This window comes from Dipodomys ordii, unplaced genomic scaffold (genome assembly GCF_000151885.1).
Source record: "Dipodomys ordii isolate 6190 unplaced genomic scaffold, Dord_2.0 Scaffold16, whole genome shotgun sequence".
Lineage (NCBI taxonomy): Eukaryota > Metazoa > Chordata > Mammalia > Rodentia > Heteromyidae > Dipodomys > Dipodomys ordii.
The window spans coordinates 10,054,830-10,072,191 of record NW_012267232.1 but is presented as its reverse complement, the minus strand read 5'-3'; the positions used below and the strand labels follow the sequence as shown (position 1 = coordinate 10,072,191).

The window sequence follows — 17,362 nt, the reverse complement described above, 5'->3', positions numbered from 1 at the left end:
TCTTCAGCTCAAGGCTAGTGCTCTACCACTTGAGCCAGAGCGCCACTTTTTTCTTTTTGCTTATGTGGTGCTGGGAATCGAACCCAGGGCCTCAGGCATGCAAGGCAAGCGCTCTTACCACTGAGCCCCCTTCCCAGCCCCTTCTGGCTTTTTTTTCTGCTTATGTGGTGCTGAGGAATCAAACCCAGGGCCTCAAGCATGCAAAGCAAGTGCTCTACCACTGAGCCACCTTCCCAGCCCTGTTACTTTTTAATAATGTCTTGGCTTCATAGCCTTATTCTTCCAGGGGAAATCAATCTGCTTGAAGATTGTTATTTTAACCATTCATTTTTTTTTCCAGCAACAATTTTTCCTTTTGAAAACTTGTTTTCTGATCATTTTAAGGCTCTTATTGCATCTTTCAGCTCTTGGTTTTTGTGGCTAAATATAGCTTTACAGTATTTTTGGAGCCATAAGAGTGTGGCATGGTTCTGTGCCTGCAGTCACATGTTAAAGAGGAAAAACCAAATTATCAGGGAGGAAGATGACATCAGCTGGGTAGAGCTTATGGCCTTAATACATACTTATGCAGATTGTGAACAGTGTTTTCCGTTCTTTCAGGTTGAAAGTGCTCTGGAGGACCCTTGCACTTCCCAGGAATTCTCCTTTAACTCAAGACCACCTGTGGCTGACACACTTCCTTCCCTTAGACCTCCAGTGGAAGGAAAAAGGACCTGTATTCTTGTAAATAGTCGTGAAATCACTTCTGGTTTAGAAGTAATTTCTTCCTTAAGAGCAATTCATGGGTTACAAGTAGAGGTTTGTCCTCTGAATGGCTGTGATTACATTGTGAGTAGCCGCATGGTGGTAGAGAGGATGTCACAATCTGAGATGTTAAATACTGCTAATAAGAACAAGCTCGTCAAGCAGATCCAGCACTTGCACAGCATGTTTGAAAGAATATGTGTGATTGTAGAAAAAGACAGAGAAAAAGCAGGTGTGTATTTTCCAATGTCTTTTTTTAAGACTGTAAAGAAAGTATTGTTTAGTTCATTCTGTCAGGAAATGGAAAACTCGGAAAATATAAAAATTTCACTCATGATGGTCATTTTACATGTTAAAATCATTATGCATTTCATCAGTCATGGTAACCTAATGAGGCTTCTGAAAATTGGAATGTGAGGAACTGAAGGCAAGTAACCCATGGCAAGGCTTTTCTTGGAAACCTAGAAAGGACGGACCCCTAAATAAAGTAGCAAGGGGGAAAACACATAGGACTGAGAGAGATGTTTAGGAGTCATGCTTTGGTAGGCAGAGTTAAGAATTACTCTTGATTGACCAATTTCTTTGTATTCGGTCACAGTATTGCTTATTGCAGTTATGTAATGCTTCTAGAGTAGAGAAGAAGCAGACTTAAGTTTGGAAACTGCAGTTTGAACAAGTTAAGGTTAACATAGAACACACAGTTAACACAGAACACAATAAAACACACATATAAATGCCGAGGATGTATACCAATGCAGAATTGGTATTGCAGTCCCAAATTTTCTCTGGTAACTATATAATTGCTTGAAGAGCCCCTAAAAATAATGAAAATACCATGAAATATGGAACAAGATGATGAATGGATTTCTGGTGTCTTTATAGCTATTGCTGTAGATTTGTGACTTTGACAAGTCACTCCTGGGTGACCAGAGTATAAAGTATTTAGGTACTTGCCTCATAAGCAAAAGGCACTATGGAAAAATTAAGGAATTATAAGAGAAACAGTTCAGTTTATATGAAACATTACTTTCAAAGTTCTGCAAGTTTACATGCTGTCATTGGTGATCCAAAGAACTGTGGTAAGCCCCTGCATTTTCAGGTCCCTGCATCAGAAACCTGGTCGGTTTGTTTTCTTTGTTTTTTTCCCTCCCAGACTCTTCCTTTATTTGCATATGAAATGAGTTCATATAAAATTGGATGAAAGATACTATTCTTCAACATGCTTTTGTTTCAGCATTAGCATTTTCCATATGTACTTTGCTATGCTTCCAAAAAATTCTTGTTCTCCTTTTTTGTGTTTTGGTATCTCAAATTTGGCACTCCCTTTCCTCCTGTCTCAGCCAAGGGCTAGGTACAGGTATACATGGTTTCTTATTCTTGTGATTTGATTTGAGGAGTGAGAGCAAAAGGACATTGTTTAGAACAGAGAGTAATAGGGTAGAAGTTGTGAAAAATATTTTTGTGGAGTAGTTGTATTAAGGATTGCCAGAAAAGAGATGTAAGTGGAATATGGAAAAGAACATACACAGGGAAGTTAGGTAAGTGAACTAATGAGATGATGACATTCACTTAGTCTTTGGATTACATAAGATCATTTAAACCAGTACTTAAAATGAGCTTTTCATCAGTGCTAGCATGAAAAATTAAGTGAATTAACATATTCTTGCTCTTCAGAAACGAAACCTCAAGCTTTAAATATAAACTGTCCATGTTTACTCTGTGTTGGTCTCAGTTCAAGACCCCTAAAAGGGAGTTCTCCTTATTTTCTCACGTTTGATAGTCACTTTAAAACTAGCTGTAAGGAGCTGGGCGCCAGTGGCTCACCCTGAGCCAATGAGGAGGCTATCTGAGGATCATGGTTCAAAGCCAGTGCAGGCAGGAAACTCCATGAGACTCTTCTCTCCAATTAACCACCAGAAAACCAGAAGTGGTGCTGTGGCTCAAGCGGTAGAGCACTTGCCTTGAGCTGAAGAGTATATGAATAGTGCCTAAGCCCAGAGTTCAAGCTCCATGACCAACAAAAACAAAAACAAAATCTAGCTGTAAGGTTTCTTATTCATACAATGTGGCACTAGTTAACTGAGGTACTATAGAAACTAGAGTTCTGATAGTCTAGAGTGTTTGAATTACTACTTCATGTTTTAAATTTTTCACTTCCCTAATTATAAAATGCTTAGGAGACACATCAAGGCTGTTTAGAAGAACAAAGAGCTATGACAGTCTGCTAACGGCTTTAGTTGGTGCAGGAATCCGAATTCTTTTCAGTTGTGGCCAAGAAGAAACTGCACATTTGCTAAAGGAACTTTCTTCAGTGGAACACAGAAAGAACGTTGGCATTCATGTTCCAGCAGTGAATACTAAAGCATGTGATGCACTTCAGTTTTATTTAAGTATTCCCAACATAAGTTACATAACTGCATTAAATATGTGCCACCAATTTTCATCTGTGAAAAAGATGGCCAACAGGTATGTCTATTTTATCTTAAAATGATTATTATATCTTAAAATGATCCTTATATGCCTTTCATAAAGTTTTTTTTAAAATTGAGGTATAATGGCTGTTATTAACTAAAGATTTGTTGCATGGGGCTGGAGATACAGTTCAAGTGGTAAAATACCTGCCTAGTAAGGGCAAGGCCTTGAACTGCTCTAGAACTGTGTAACACCATCACATTTATTGGCATTACAAGATTGGAGGGAGGGCTGGGAAGGTGGCTCAGTGGTAGAGTGCTTGCCTTGCAAGCCTGAGGCCCTGGGTTCGATTCCTCAGTACTACATAAGCAAAAAGAAAAAAGCCGGAAGTGGCGCTGTGGCTCAAGTGGTAGAGCGCTAGCCTTGAGCTGAAGAGCTGAGGGACAGCGCCCAGGCCCACAGTTCAGGCCCCGCGACCGGACCCAAAAAAAAAAAAAAAAAGATTGGAGGGAATATTTAATCCATTGCAGAGGTTGAAATCATTGTTATTGCATAAGATCTTAAAGGAAAGCATTTGGACCTTACTGAAATTAATACTAAAGACAAACCAACTCCATTTACAATGCTTGGGAAGATAGGATTTTCTTAAAGGCTATTAAGTGGTATTCGTTAGGTAGGGTAAGAATATTCAGTTTCATAAAAAGTGTGCTTTTCTTTGTCTAATTTACTTTTCAGCTCACCCAAAGAACTCTCCACGTATGCACAAGTAACTCATCAAAAAGCCGAGGAGATCTATAGATATATTCACTATGAATTTGATATACAAATGTTACCAAAAGATCTTAACCAAGATAGACTGAAATCTGACCTGTGATCAGACCACTCAAGATGTGATTATCAGAGAATTTTTCATAATACTAAACGCACTACAGTCATCACTTGTGGTTTGTATTGGACTAAAATATGTAAATAAGAGTTTATCATGTAAAATGTTAATACTGTATATTTTTATTTATATAAATTACTCTAAAGGAAACATCTGATGTTGAATCATTTTGCCTAGATTACTTAACTAATCTTTTAATTGAGTAAATCAAGGTTCAGTTAAGAGTACTATTGAAGGTAAAGTAAAAAATGGTGAGGCATAATAGTGTCCCTGACTGCTGCCACCCTTTCCTGGTCCTCTGTCCTTTCTCCTGATACACTGTTGGGCAGTGAATCAGTCACAGCTTCACCTTAGACCTGGCAATAACTCAGAACCCATCTAATGTAAATTTCCCTTTTCCTTCTTGTGACAAAAGTGATTTATTCAAATTTAGACCCAGAGCTCTGGGTGGGACTACATACAGTTCTTTTTCCACTGTACTAATGAAGGTGAACACAGAAAAGTTATATTGTATTTCTATTCTCCTCTGAGATTATACACTCTTCTAAATGCAACTGATCTCTTACCTGCTATCCAAAAATTCTATCAAAATCAGAAAGAAATTCACTCAGTCTCAGTATCTGTTTGGCTGTAGCGAGTGGATATTTTTATTTTAACAGCATTTCTCCTTTACAGTGAACATGATGCTGTTTTTTGAGAAAGCGGAGAGAATTTCTTAATGGCTCCAGTGTGTGCTGCCACCTGCTTAATGTTCGTCACTTAGTCTTCATCTTTACTGGCGGGGGGAGGAGGGTATAGAAGAGAGGGTGATGACTTTCTGATGGTGCTCTAAGAATGGTGCTGTTAAAATACAGTCCCTCTACAACTTCACAGTGCCCTGTACTGGTTGGTGGCATACAGGAACAGGAAGGACACTGAAGTTGTTCTGATAGGACATAGGAAGCGATAGTTTGGGTCAAATCCATGGGATTTCAAAATTGCTATGCGACTTTCTAAACTTCTAAAACTTTTAAACTAAAACACTAACCTCAGGCAGTACAATATTATACCAAAGATTAGCAACTCAAGTTATACAATATATAATTTTTTGTCAGTTGGGGGGGCCTGAACTCTGGGCCTGGGTGCTGTCCCTCAGCTCTTCAGCTCAAGGCTAGTGCTCTACCACTTGAGCCACAGCACCACTGCCAGCATTATCTGTTTATGTGGTTCTGAGGAATTGAGCACAGGGTCTCTTACATGCGAGGCAAGCACTCTACCACTGAGCCACCTTCCCAGCCCTACAGTAGTATTTTTTTTACAGTAGTATTTTTAAGGGTCACTGTAACATAACCTTTCCTTTTGTACCTATCCTATAACTATCAAAATGCTTGGTGGCTAAAGGAGGATCTTAGTCCAATTGAACTATTCTGTTCAAATCTCACTGCTATAAATCCTGTAGTTAAACAACTGCTATTACTAAATTCATAAGAAACAAAGTGTTTCTTACTGAAAAAGTGTTTCTGTACTAAAGGTACAGTGTTTTCTGAGTATACTTTAATAGGATCAATAACAAAATGTATGTCTTAATAAATCAAACAATCCAGAAACAAATACTATAAAAGCTAAATAGCTTTATTTGAAAAATAACTAAGGAAAGAATAAGTGAAGTCTACTGTAAGGAGAAGAGAAATGATTTGTCAAGTTTTAAAACAGAAAAAGCTAAAAAAACAAAAAACCTTATTCATAAAACAGCTGCCACTGAAAGGATAATGTCCACATGACAGAAAATTGACTCCTTAGCGTGATTAAGTGAATGTTTCTCTAATCTGGTCTAATCTTTAAATTATTGCTGCAGTGTATGTTAGGTTGTAGAATGCCATACAATATATTTCCTGGTTCCACCTAATAAGATAATGAAAAAGCAATAAATTAAATTTACATAGGTTTTGTAGATAAATCAATCAAAAGGTTTAAGAAAGACAAGGGAGGAACAAGTTAAATAGTTTGAACAGTATATAATTTAAGCATTAAGTCAATGTGGTTTGTAGTATCAGGTAGCAGCAAATGCTAAAAGTTTTCATTAGCTCCTAACCCAACCTCTTCCATCCCTCTACCCTCCTTCCCCCACTTAAGGGTAGTACATATTCTTGAAAACATTTAAAATGTACTTGGGAAGTGATTTTGTTAAAGTAAACAGACTTAGAAGCTCATAAGAGAGAACTATTTTAATATTACAAAAAATTTACAAGTATCTATACAAGCAAAAGTGTTCCTTCCATTTCTAGTAAGCTGAGCACTGAGGAATATTCTATATTTTACTTTGAATTCAAACATGAAAATGTGCAGACAGCCCATATTTTCACATGAAGCTATGTTACAAAGAAAACCTAATGCTCTAAATGAAGTTACAAATACACTATCAACTTCATGGTAAAAATCCTGGAAATCCTATTTTCTCTTTTTTTTTACTACGAATCACAGTTTGAGAAATAGTAATCTTTCTCTTCTTCATCTGAAGATTCCATACCATTAATGAATAGTTTTCCAATACCTGAGTTTTCTCCTAAATCTGTAAAGAGAAGTTGAATAGAAATGATTAATTCCCAAGTAATTTTAATTAAACTGCAAGGAACTAAATGGTAAGTTGGTCTGGTTAAGTGAAAGCTAGTTAATTTTAATATCATCTAAACAAATTGGTTACCTGTAAAAGAATTAAGCTACAAAAGAAATATATTACCTTTGTTAAAGGTGGTTTCTCTTGGTAGTACAGTTGGGAAATCAGTTTCAACCTACAAAAGAGTTCATATATTAACAGCGAAAGTAGTACCTCCCAAAGTTAAGTATGCTTTATCTCCCAGGTATTCCAAAAATAAAAGTATAACATCATCTAATCACTTCATAGTTCTATAAAATGCCTAATTCTTTTCTAAGCTTATCCAGGGAAAAGCCTGGGACTTACTCAGTGTTGTCTTCCATTACTGGCAAACATTACTATAAAAAACATTACTATAAAAAATACAATAAGCTAAGTTGCCAAAATGTACTAAGCACTTAGGTCATCAATAAGCTGAGCTAATTAAAAATATAAGCACATTTTATAATCAAAATAACTACAGATACAAACATGTCCAAGGTCCTATAAGTAAATTTAATCCCTGTGAGATGCACACTGTCTACAAAACATTACGCTAAGAAAACTGGCTAAATCATGAATACAGTTTGGTAGATTGCTTAAATTATAATCTACACTAAGGAAAACAAAAGCCCAGAATGAAGATGACCCAAGAAAAGACTCTTATCATCCTTATCAACCTCTCCTCATTTTGTGGAGAAAAATTGACTATATTAATGTTGCTGTGCTCTATAGCAGAATTAGCAGCAGGAACATCACCTGGAGCTATTAGATTTACAGAATGTCAAATTTATTGTGTCAGAGTGCCTGATAAAGTAACCCAGCTTACTGGGTTGCAAAGCAGAAACTAGAAACCTAATCTTTGGACTCTTGTTACTATATTAATTCCTATTTACCTTAATAAACTAGCTTAGTATATTAACTCCAATTCCTCTGTAGGAAACCAAAATTTCATTCTCATTAAAGAATGAGAGATTACAAAAAGAGAATCTTAAGGATTACTGAGATGCTTGGTTGGTTCTATCATGGAATCACAGTATCTTTTGAAGAACTGAGTCCCCAGAGACACTTCTCATATACAAATGAACCCTAAGACATTATACAATCCTAAATTTTAGAGATTACCTAAGAAATTATACCCTCACCAGTTTGCAAGGTAAATGTTACATGAATGTAGGAGAAAAAGAGAGGGCCATATTTAGATTGAGAAAGTATTTTCAGGGGACAAGCGTATTCTCTCCCTCAACTCATCCCCATTATCCTTCTCAAAGATTCTTCCACACTAACTTTACAAATGTACATTTGACTCATTCTCATCAGCCACCTGTAAATCAATCCTTACAAGAATTTACATACATTAGGTTTTAAGTACCTTCAGAGCAGAGACTTTTGGTTACTACCATAACTTCTCATATTTGTTCTATAAAAATAGTGTTATTTACATAAGAATAAAAATACTTACTGTTTTTCTCCTAACCTTGCCCCAGACAATGCCACCATGACTTCTATTAGTTTTTTGCATATGAAAAACATACCTATCACAATCATCCCTGTTTGAATAGAAAACAATGTCGTCAATATTAACTGTCAGACATATTTCTTTTCCTTTTCACCAGTACATAAGCTTGACCTTGGGGCATAACTTGTTCTAGCTTAGCTTGCTTGCTCATGGCTGGTGCTGTACCAGCTGAGCTAAGCTTATTCCATTTTGCTGGTGAATTGGAGATAAAACTTGCTCAGACTTGTATGCTTGGGCTGGCTTCAAAGCTCTATACTCCAGGATTCAGTCTTCTGAGAAGCTAGGATTATAGGCATGATCCCGGCTATCTAATACTTTTATCTGTAAGTTGAATAGCAATTGATAAAATCTAAATCTGCTTTATTTAAATCTTTATCAAGTAAATTAGAGTGGAGTCTCTTGAACTTTACTGGCTAAGCTCCCTTCATATTGCTTGATCCAGCTAGAATTACAGGCATGACCAACAGCACCTGGCTCAATCAACCTTTTTATTTTATTTTCATTTTAACACTGTAAAGGAAATAAGAATATTTTAAGAAATTTTGCGTTGCTTTCTGATTATCTCACCTTTTTTCCTTACTGACACAGAAAAGTGTAATCTGTGATTGTATGCAGATATTTATCTGAATCACAGATACTGCTATCAAATGAGTAAACTAGCCAGTTGTTACCAAGTTTCTAAGAAATTCACCGGCCTAGCCAGCTGTTTAGGAATAAGCACCTCATAAAAGACTCTTGTGGCCGGGTGCTGGTGGCTCACGCCTGTAATCCTAGTTACTCAGGAGGCTGAGATCTGAGGATCATGGTTCAAAGCCAGCCTGGGCAGGAAAGTCCCTGAGACTCTTATCTCCAATAAACCACTAGAAAACCAGAAGTGGCGCTGTGGCTCAAGCAGTAGAGCTCTTGCCTTGAGCTGAAGAGCACAAGGACTGCACCTAAGCCCAGAGTTCAAGCCCCACGATGGACAAAAAAAAAAAAAAAAGACTTGTTAATACATTAAGATTCCATCTCTGCCTACTGCTGGGATTATAGGGATTCATGATATCCAACAATAGGATTCTTACGTTATTTTTCTGATAGGTAATGTTTACCTTACTTTTGGACTCTGAGACTATTTTCATATTTCTAGTCCTATTGTTAATGATATCTTTGGTCCTACATACTTATCTATAAACTTTTTACTGAGAACAAACAAAAATTCTACTTCAAAGCCTTTAATGATTTGACCAAGGTTTTTACCATCAACTTTGCCCAAAAGTGTACTGTGTACACTTTTACCTGAATAATTGATGGATTGCAAGGCAATTTTTCTTCTCCAATAAGTACAAATTAAACTTTTACTAAGCTTCTTGGAAATATTAGTTTTTTTCCTGTCATCTTTTGGCGTCTGCTTCTCACACTACAGAAACTGCTCTTTTAAGATCAGCACATACCTTTCTGAATTACCAAGCAGAATAGCTTATTTTCAGGCCTTATTCTTCTGCTTTGTCTTTTTTCTGATATTGACTGTTAGCCACTCTCATAATATTTTCCCTTCATTTGTTTTTCATAGTGCCTATATCCACAAAGTTCACAATGCAAGTCTCCCAATCATTCACCATTTGGTATCTTAGTTCTTCTACTTAAGGATCATCAGTTTTTCAATTTACCTATCTTTTCAGAAGTGTGTAATAAAGCCTATGTATGTGCACATCCAAACATACACAGCCAGGCCTGGTGTCTCATACCTGTAATCCCAGCAATTGGGAAACTGAGGCAGGAGAATTAAGAATTTAAGGCCAACCTGGACTACAGAGCAAGTTCCAGTCCAGCCTGAGGTATGTTGCAAGACCCTGTCTCAAAAAAACCAAATTTATCTTCATATCTCACTATACAGCCTTTATTTACACAAAGAATAGGTAGGACATTATTCAACACACTAGCACTTTTTTTTTATCCACCTTGGATATTTTACATATAGTGGTGATAAATCTCATCAATTTTTTTTTGGCCAGTAGTGGAGCTTGAACTCTGGGTTTGAGTTCTGTCCCTGCACGCTTCAAGGCAAGCGCTCTACCGCTTGAGCTACAGCACCTTCCAGTTTTCTAGTGGTTTATTGGAGATAAAAGTCTCATGGAGTTTCCTGCCTGGCTGGCTTTGAACCGTGATCCTCAGATCTCAGCCTCCTGAGTAGCTAGGATTACAGGCGTGTGCCACCGGTGCCCAACTGCATCAATTTTTATTGGTATAGGATTTAATTATAATCTTTAGATGGACATTTGAGCTTTGTCACTGTATTGATGAATTGGTTACACATTCATAATTCTAGAAGCAGGTTTCTGGGTCAAAGGGTATGTGTTTATAACATTAATATTGATGATCCATGAAAAAGACTTGTTTTCTTCTTAGTTTGCAGAAGAGGTAAATTTACCAGAGAAGTTAACCTTTTACCTGTGATAAATTGCATTACATTATTTTCTCAGATTATTTGTCTTTCAATCATTTTTGGTAACCATGTAAAACTTACAAAATTACCACCTCTTTGGTGGTTTGTGGGTTTAGCATCTGTTAGAAACACTTTAATCCAAGATTTCTCCAAAGTTGATTTGGTTCATGCTTTGAATTTTTACATGTAAAACCAATCCAATCCATTTTGAATTTATCCTAATATGTCAGTTTCTCTTCCAGGTCCATCTATTGAATACCAGCATCTAACATGCCAAACCTTTCCATCCTAACTTTAAGATAATGGTTCGGACTGGGAAGGTGGCTCAATGGTAGAGCGCTTTCCTTGCATGCCTGAGGCCCTGGGTTTGATTCCTTAGCACCACATAAGCAAAAAGAAAAAAGCCGAAGTGGCGCTGTGGCTTAAGTGGTAGAGTGCTAGCCTTGAGCTTTGAGCTGAGGGACAGCACCCAGGCTCAGAGTTCAGGCCCTACGACTGGACCCCAAAAAAAACAAAAACAAAAACTAATGGTTCATTTTTCCCCTTTACTGCACCTCTATTGACCAATTCACAAAATGTTAAAAAGTTCCTCAATATGTTGATATAGAAAGTGAAAAGCACTTGCATGGTTACCTTTTTATAGAGGTCAGCATGCCAGGACTGACATGTTGACACTGAGGAGTTTTTGCCAGTGGAAAGATAGTTGATGATGGAGTTGTTGGATTTTTGTCCATACTTGGGAGAGACTCATCATCTTCACTGTACTGAAAGCTTGGCAACTATAAAACAAATTCTTTTATCAGGCACCCATAAAAATAAATTTTCTCACTAGCACAATGTTTTTTGGTGGGCTAAATTGTTTTCCTTCTGTTTTTGGAATTAGATAATTAAAAACAGTAATAGATTCCAGAACCTTATTTACTTAACAACAACAACAAATTTGTCTTGTGCAAAATGAAGATAATTAAACCTAGCTTTTTTTATTTTGAGGTTCTTTTTTTATTGTAAAGATGCCATACAGAGGGGTTACAGTTTATGAGTAAGGTAATGAGTACATCTCTTGTCGAGCATTGTTACCCCCTCCTTTGTTTTTCTCAAACCTATTTCTGAAGAGTTATTGATCAAAAGCAAAAAATTTTTTTCTGTAAAGCCAATCCTGTCTCTGTCCCAGTTACTCAACTTGTCATTGCAATATGAAAGTTGCAATAGACAACATGCAAATAAATGGGCATAGAGTATTCTAGTAAGTTTGCTTTTATAAATAGGTAAAGGCCTAAATTTAACACAATTTGACCTTAGGTGTTAACACAATAAAAATGAAACAATAACGAGGTAATAGGTTCTTTCTATAAGACTGCCTGTCCCTCAGTTTCACCCTGGACCACCAGATGTCCAGAGCCCATCACATTGCTCCAGGTAGGAATGTTTGGGCCGAGGGGCTGGAAGTGAGAACACAAACCTCACCTTCCTTCTGTATGTATGTATGCAGTTTTACTGGACACAAAGCACATGCAAAAAGTAGCACTTTGTTTTATGGTAAAAATAGCCAGGTGTGGTTTTTGCCTGTAACCTCAACACTCAGGAGGCTGTGGCTCAGGGCTATGAATTTGAGGAAACCTGTGCTAACAGCAAGCCCGATCTTGTCTTAAAGATTCAAGAAAAAAAAAACAAAACAGGGAAAGTGGACATAAGTCATAGAAAATAAGCCAATCCCACTACTTTGGAAGATTTTTCTTTTTTTTTTTTCAGTTGTGGGGCTTGAACTCTGGGCTTGGGTGCTGTCCCTGAGCTCTTTAGGTCAAGGTGAGCACTCTACCACTTGAGCCACAGTGTCACTTCTGGTTTTCTAGAGGTTAAATAGAGGTAATGAGTCTCACAGACTTTCTTGCCTGGGCTGGCTTTGAACCACGATCCTCAGATCTCAGCCTCCTGAGTAGCTAGGATTACAGGCGTGAGCCACCAGCGCCCAGCTTTTTTTTTTTTTTTGTACTTTTAAGACATAATTTTGGTGAACTTGTAGTCCTCCTGCCTCAGCCTCCCAGTGTAGGAATTAAAGCTATGTGCTGCCATCCCTAGCTTGGCTTTCTATCTCTTAAGTTTTAATGTTGTTATTGCATTTAATCCCAAACATACATCTTAGAGTATTAAATGTGGTGCAATAAGATAAAGGGTTCAACTCTGAAGGATGTTGGCACTGTAAAGGAAAATAAGTTGCCTCAGATGGTTATCTTAAAATACTTCCACCAATTAGTCAAAGCACAAGGAAGAAAGAAGGTCATGTTACCAAACTCTATACTAGATAGTCTTCATAAATTGAAGATTATTTGATGCCAGTATCAAGAAACTGGTAGCTCGAGTCTAGCTTACTATAAGTTTAATTTAGTTCTTTCAATTTAAATACTTGAGTTTCCAAAATCTCCATATTTGTATGAAACTTCAATCTTAATACACTAAACATTTACAATCTAGAAAGTCTTTAATATGCTCTCAATATATACTGTATTTCATTGTTTATGAAAAATATTTTGGACATTTTTGCTGTAAAGATTTTTCTTTACAAAGATTTTTGGATTTCTGAATTTCTTAGGATGAACTCTTCTGGATAGAATTAATCTGTCAGAAAAAAAATCAGATAAACAAAAGATATGGAAATCACTACAGAGAAATCAAAGGTTTCATGCATTGAGAATCTTACCAGTATTCTTCGATTCTGCAAAGGAGTTGCAGTGAAAAAATCATCATGGTTATCTTGTGGCAAATGTTCCAGAAAATCCCTCATTTGTCGTTTCCGCTGAAGAGTTCCCACTTTGGCAGTTATCTGAACATTTGGCTTTGTAGCAGCATTGCTCCTCTGACCTTAAGATTCAAGACATTCTTTTTTTTGGTGCCAGTTCTAGAATTTGAAATCAAAGCCTCATGTTCTTGCTTATTAGCATTTTTGCTGAAGGCTGGGACTCTATCACTTGAACTATACCTCCACTCTGACCATTTTTGTTTTTTGTGGTCAGTCACAGGGCATGAACTCAGGGGCTGGAAGCTGTTCTTGAACTTTTTCCTCAAGGCTAGAGATGAGTCTCATGGACTTTCCTGTCTGGACTGTCTTTGACCCAAGATCATCAGATCTCAACTTCCTGAGTAATTAGGATTACAGGCATGAGCTACCAGTGCTCAGCCTCCACTCTTTTTGCTTGTTAACTGGAAATAAAAATCTCTCTCAGATTAGTTCATGTGGCCTGACTTTGTAACAAAGAGATCCTCAGATAGCAGCTTCCAGAGTCTAGGGGTAGCTAGCATTAAAGGTGCAAGCCATTAGTGAGCGCCCAGCCTCAAGACAGTTCTAATACAGATCTGATCATTTACATATAACTGTTTTATAAAGTAAGAATTCTCCATGCCTTTAATACTCAGGAGGCTAAGATCAGAAGATATTAGTTTGAAAAGTCCAAAAATCTATCTTCAGTTAACCAGGAGAAATGGCTCACAGAGAGCATGAAGCTCTGTATTCAAGCCAAGGAAACAGCAGGGAAAAAAAAAACGACTTTAAACATTCTTATATAATAAATGATTCAACATTAAGAACTATGCAACATAATTAGCATACATGATACTCATGGAGAAACTACATTAATACAGGTAAGGTGAGGTCAGAAAGTCTATTTCTCACACCTGTAGTACTAAATGCCTGATTTATTGATTGTGCTAAAATATAAATATCAGTAATTATAGGAGAGATACTGGGTATTCTAAAGTTTATTAATGGGTTATCTCTGGCATAAATGCTGGGTCAACAAAAACTAAATTTGTTTTCTCATAGGGAGCCCCAACTAAGTGGTCTCAAGAAAAATTAGACCATGAGGTTTTTGTATACTTTATCAGATTTCCTAGAACAAATTCATAACACAAGGTTATTAAGCTGTGTCATAACCTTTGCTTAGGACTTTAAACAGATGTTCTCTAAAGTCATTTCTACTATTTTCAGAAAATACTTGTAACAAGATTGATGGATAAACTGGGCACCTGGTGGCTCATGTATGTAATACTAGCTACTCAGGAGGCTGGGATCTGAGGATCGTGGTTCAAAGCCAGCTCAGGCAGGAAAGTCCATGATACTCTTATCTCCAATTAATCACCAGAAGTGGTGCTGTGGCTCAAGTGGTAGAGCTCTCACCTTGAGGTGAAGAGCTCTAGGACAGCGTCCAGGCCCAGAGTTCAAGCCCCATGACCAACAAAAGACTGATGGATAAATATTAATTATTCTTAGTGAGAGATCAGAAATGTGCACTGAGTACTCAGTGTACAATGGTTACCATGTTGGTCTTTGGAATTGGCCTGCGTTTTCTTAATGACCTGTTTCCTGGATCCTTTGCCTTGGGCATCTTCCATGTATTTCCTTTGGCATTCTTTAGCAGTTCGAGTACCTACTGCCATAGCTACCTCTGTCCAGAAACCAGGTTTGTGTTTTGGAAGAGATGCAAAAGCACTATGGAAGAATAAAACAGTTTAAAAACAAGAAATTAAAATAAGGAAAAACCTGAAAGCAGTGAGTCAATGAGACTTACCGGGCTCAAGGAATTTTGCTAAAAGTATTCTAGACAACTATTTTTGGAAAAGACCCAGTAACTCAGTAACTTTCTACTTAAAATATGAAGATAAAATTTTATGTTCCCAATAGGTATCTTCCAACTATTTTGTTGTTTTACTAAACCTGAATTTTTTTTTTCCTATTTCAACATTTTTTTTCCTTCTAAATACAAGGTTTAATCTTTTGAATTCTTGTATAGTTTTTATCCACTGTTTTTCAAATCTCAATCTAAAGCATACCAGAAGATAAACTCTCAGTTCTTATATATCCAGGTTATAAACTATTGATCACAAAGTCTTAGACTTAGGAGGGTAGAAGGGTAGTCAATACATGATGTGTGCATGTATGGGACTAGCACAGTGAATTCTTTAAATATCTATGACTAAAGAAGATAAAGGCTAAGCATTCTTTTTTTTTGGTCCAGTCGTGGGGCCCAAACTCTGGGCCTGGGCACTGTCCCTCTGCTCTTCAGCTCAAGGCTAATGCTCTACCACTTCAGCCACAGCGCCACTTCCGGCTTTTTTTTTTTTTTTTTGCTTATGTGGTACTGAGGAATCGAACCCAGGGCCTCATGCATGCAAGGCAAGCACTCTACCACTGAGCCACCTTCCCAGCCCAGGCTGAGCATTCTTTATCTAAAAAACCTCCTCAATTTAATGTTTGATTGTAATCTACTATTAATCATAGAAGTCACTGTTTTAGAAAGATACTCTTTTGGTGTAAGGAAACAAGAACTAAAATTATACGAAAGTTCCCAAATGAACATGAAAATTGACTTAAATACTTAGGATCCAGGATAACATATTTCCATCTCCTTTCCAAAGAAAGATTGTTTTATAGTGGAGTGAGAATGACATTTCAGCAAGAAATTTCTAGTTGAAACGTCATTTAACTCACCAATTAGTCCCAATAACTCTAATCTGAAATCTGAGCGAAAGTGTTTGTTTTCTCACATGTTATTACCTTTGTATGTACAACACAATGAGGTATCTTAGGGATGGGATCAAAGTCTCCATCAAATCTATTTCCCATACATTTTAGATCAGAGTAACTGGTGAGTTTTTTTTTTTTTTTGTGGAGCTGGAGATTGAACCTAGGGTCTCACATGCGCTAGGTAAGCAATCTACTAAGGAGTCACAAACTTCTCCAAAAGGTAACTTTACATAATAATTATGAGTGTACCTGTGTATACTCATCGCATGAGGTGAAGTGTGGACTTCCCACTTGTGGAATTTGTCAGCACTCAAAAAGTAAAGTTTTGTATTTGGGAGCATTTTGGATTTTTCACAGGAGTATTCAACCTGCACTAACACTATTCTCTTAATTACATCATGTCTCTATTTCAAATACTGTTAGACAAAATATGTAGTAGTGGTTGCATATCCATCCTGATTGTAGCCCCTGTGGAATTACAAGAAGACTGGATTGAAAAATGCATTGGGATTTTTCTCTATTCTGATTGTTAATGGGCCCTCTTTCCCTACTCCTCAACCTCAGCTTCAACTTGACTTCTTTTTGCCTCAATACTCACTTTCTAGATTTTTCGTAGCTTTCATTCTAGCTTGGGGATGAAGAGCAAAAAAATAGGAATTCCCCAATGGTTTAATGGTACCTTAACGTTACAGACTCACTTCCCAAAATTAAGAAAATGTGCACTAGGTCAAGCACAGTAGTGGCACTCCTGTAATCCAAGTTATTCAGAAGGCAGAATTAAGAGGATTCCAGTTTGGGCCCAGGCCAAAAAATGTTAGCTTGACCCCATCTTAACCAATAAGCCAGTCTTGATGGTGCACTCTCAGAACTGAGATATATAGGACAATAGGAGGATTGAGATCTGAGGCTTGCCCTGGGCAAAAAAGTGAGACTGAAAAGTAATCAGAGCAAAAAGGTCTGGGGACATGGTTCCGGAGACGGAACTCACAGCAAGGGAAGACCTTGACCTCAAACCCCAGTAACAGCAAGGGGGTGGGGAACCCCAAAACCTTCGCCATGTATTCTGCCTAGATTTTATGTAAGTAGCACAATAGAAGAACCAATGGAATGTACTTATTCTACCTTAACAGAAAGTAAAGTCTTTGTTGTATGGGCATATTTAAATCTCTTTAGATGATCTAACATTCAGAAAAGATTGAAAGCTTTATTAGAAGGAAATGGTACTAGATATAGCTAGAAAAGATAAAAGC

At 37.2% G+C, this 17,362-nt stretch overlaps 2 protein-coding genes across 4 annotated transcripts in view; one reads left to right on the top strand and one right to left on the bottom strand.

Moving 5' to 3' along the window:
* The window catches only part of Fancm (Fanconi anemia, complementation group M), a 63,527-nt gene extending 59,382 nt beyond the window's left edge, over positions 1–4,145 (top strand). The window contains exons 21-23 of the mRNA XM_013012230.1: positions 601–976; positions 2,922–3,210; positions 3,892–4,145. Coding sequence (XP_012867684.1) covers positions 601–976; positions 2,922–3,210; positions 3,892–4,030 — 804 coding nt within the window. The 3' untranslated portion in view covers positions 4,031–4,145. The remainder of the gene's footprint in view (positions 1–600; positions 977–2,921; positions 3,211–3,891) is intronic.
* Positions 4,146–6,228: 2,083 nt separating this feature from the next.
* Mis18bp1 (MIS18 binding protein 1) overlaps positions 6,229–17,362 on the bottom strand; it is a 33,101-nt gene continuing 21,967 nt past the window's right edge. For 2 of the 3 annotated variants that reach the window (XM_013012345.1, XM_013012346.1), the window contains exons 12-17: positions 14,905–15,077; positions 13,293–13,453; positions 11,231–11,376; positions 8,116–8,203; positions 6,759–6,810; positions 6,229–6,590 (exon numbers count right to left, since the gene is read on the bottom strand). In XM_013012345.1, coding sequence (XP_012867799.1) covers positions 6,490–6,590; positions 6,759–6,810; positions 8,116–8,203; positions 11,231–11,376; positions 13,293–13,453; positions 14,905–15,077 — 721 coding nt within the window. In that variant the 3' untranslated portion in view covers positions 6,229–6,489. Of the gene's footprint in view, positions 6,591–6,758; positions 6,811–8,115; positions 8,204–11,230; positions 11,377–13,292; positions 13,491–14,904; positions 15,078–17,362 lie in introns of those variants that run through there. The other variant, XM_013012347.1, reaches the window with a different exon arrangement.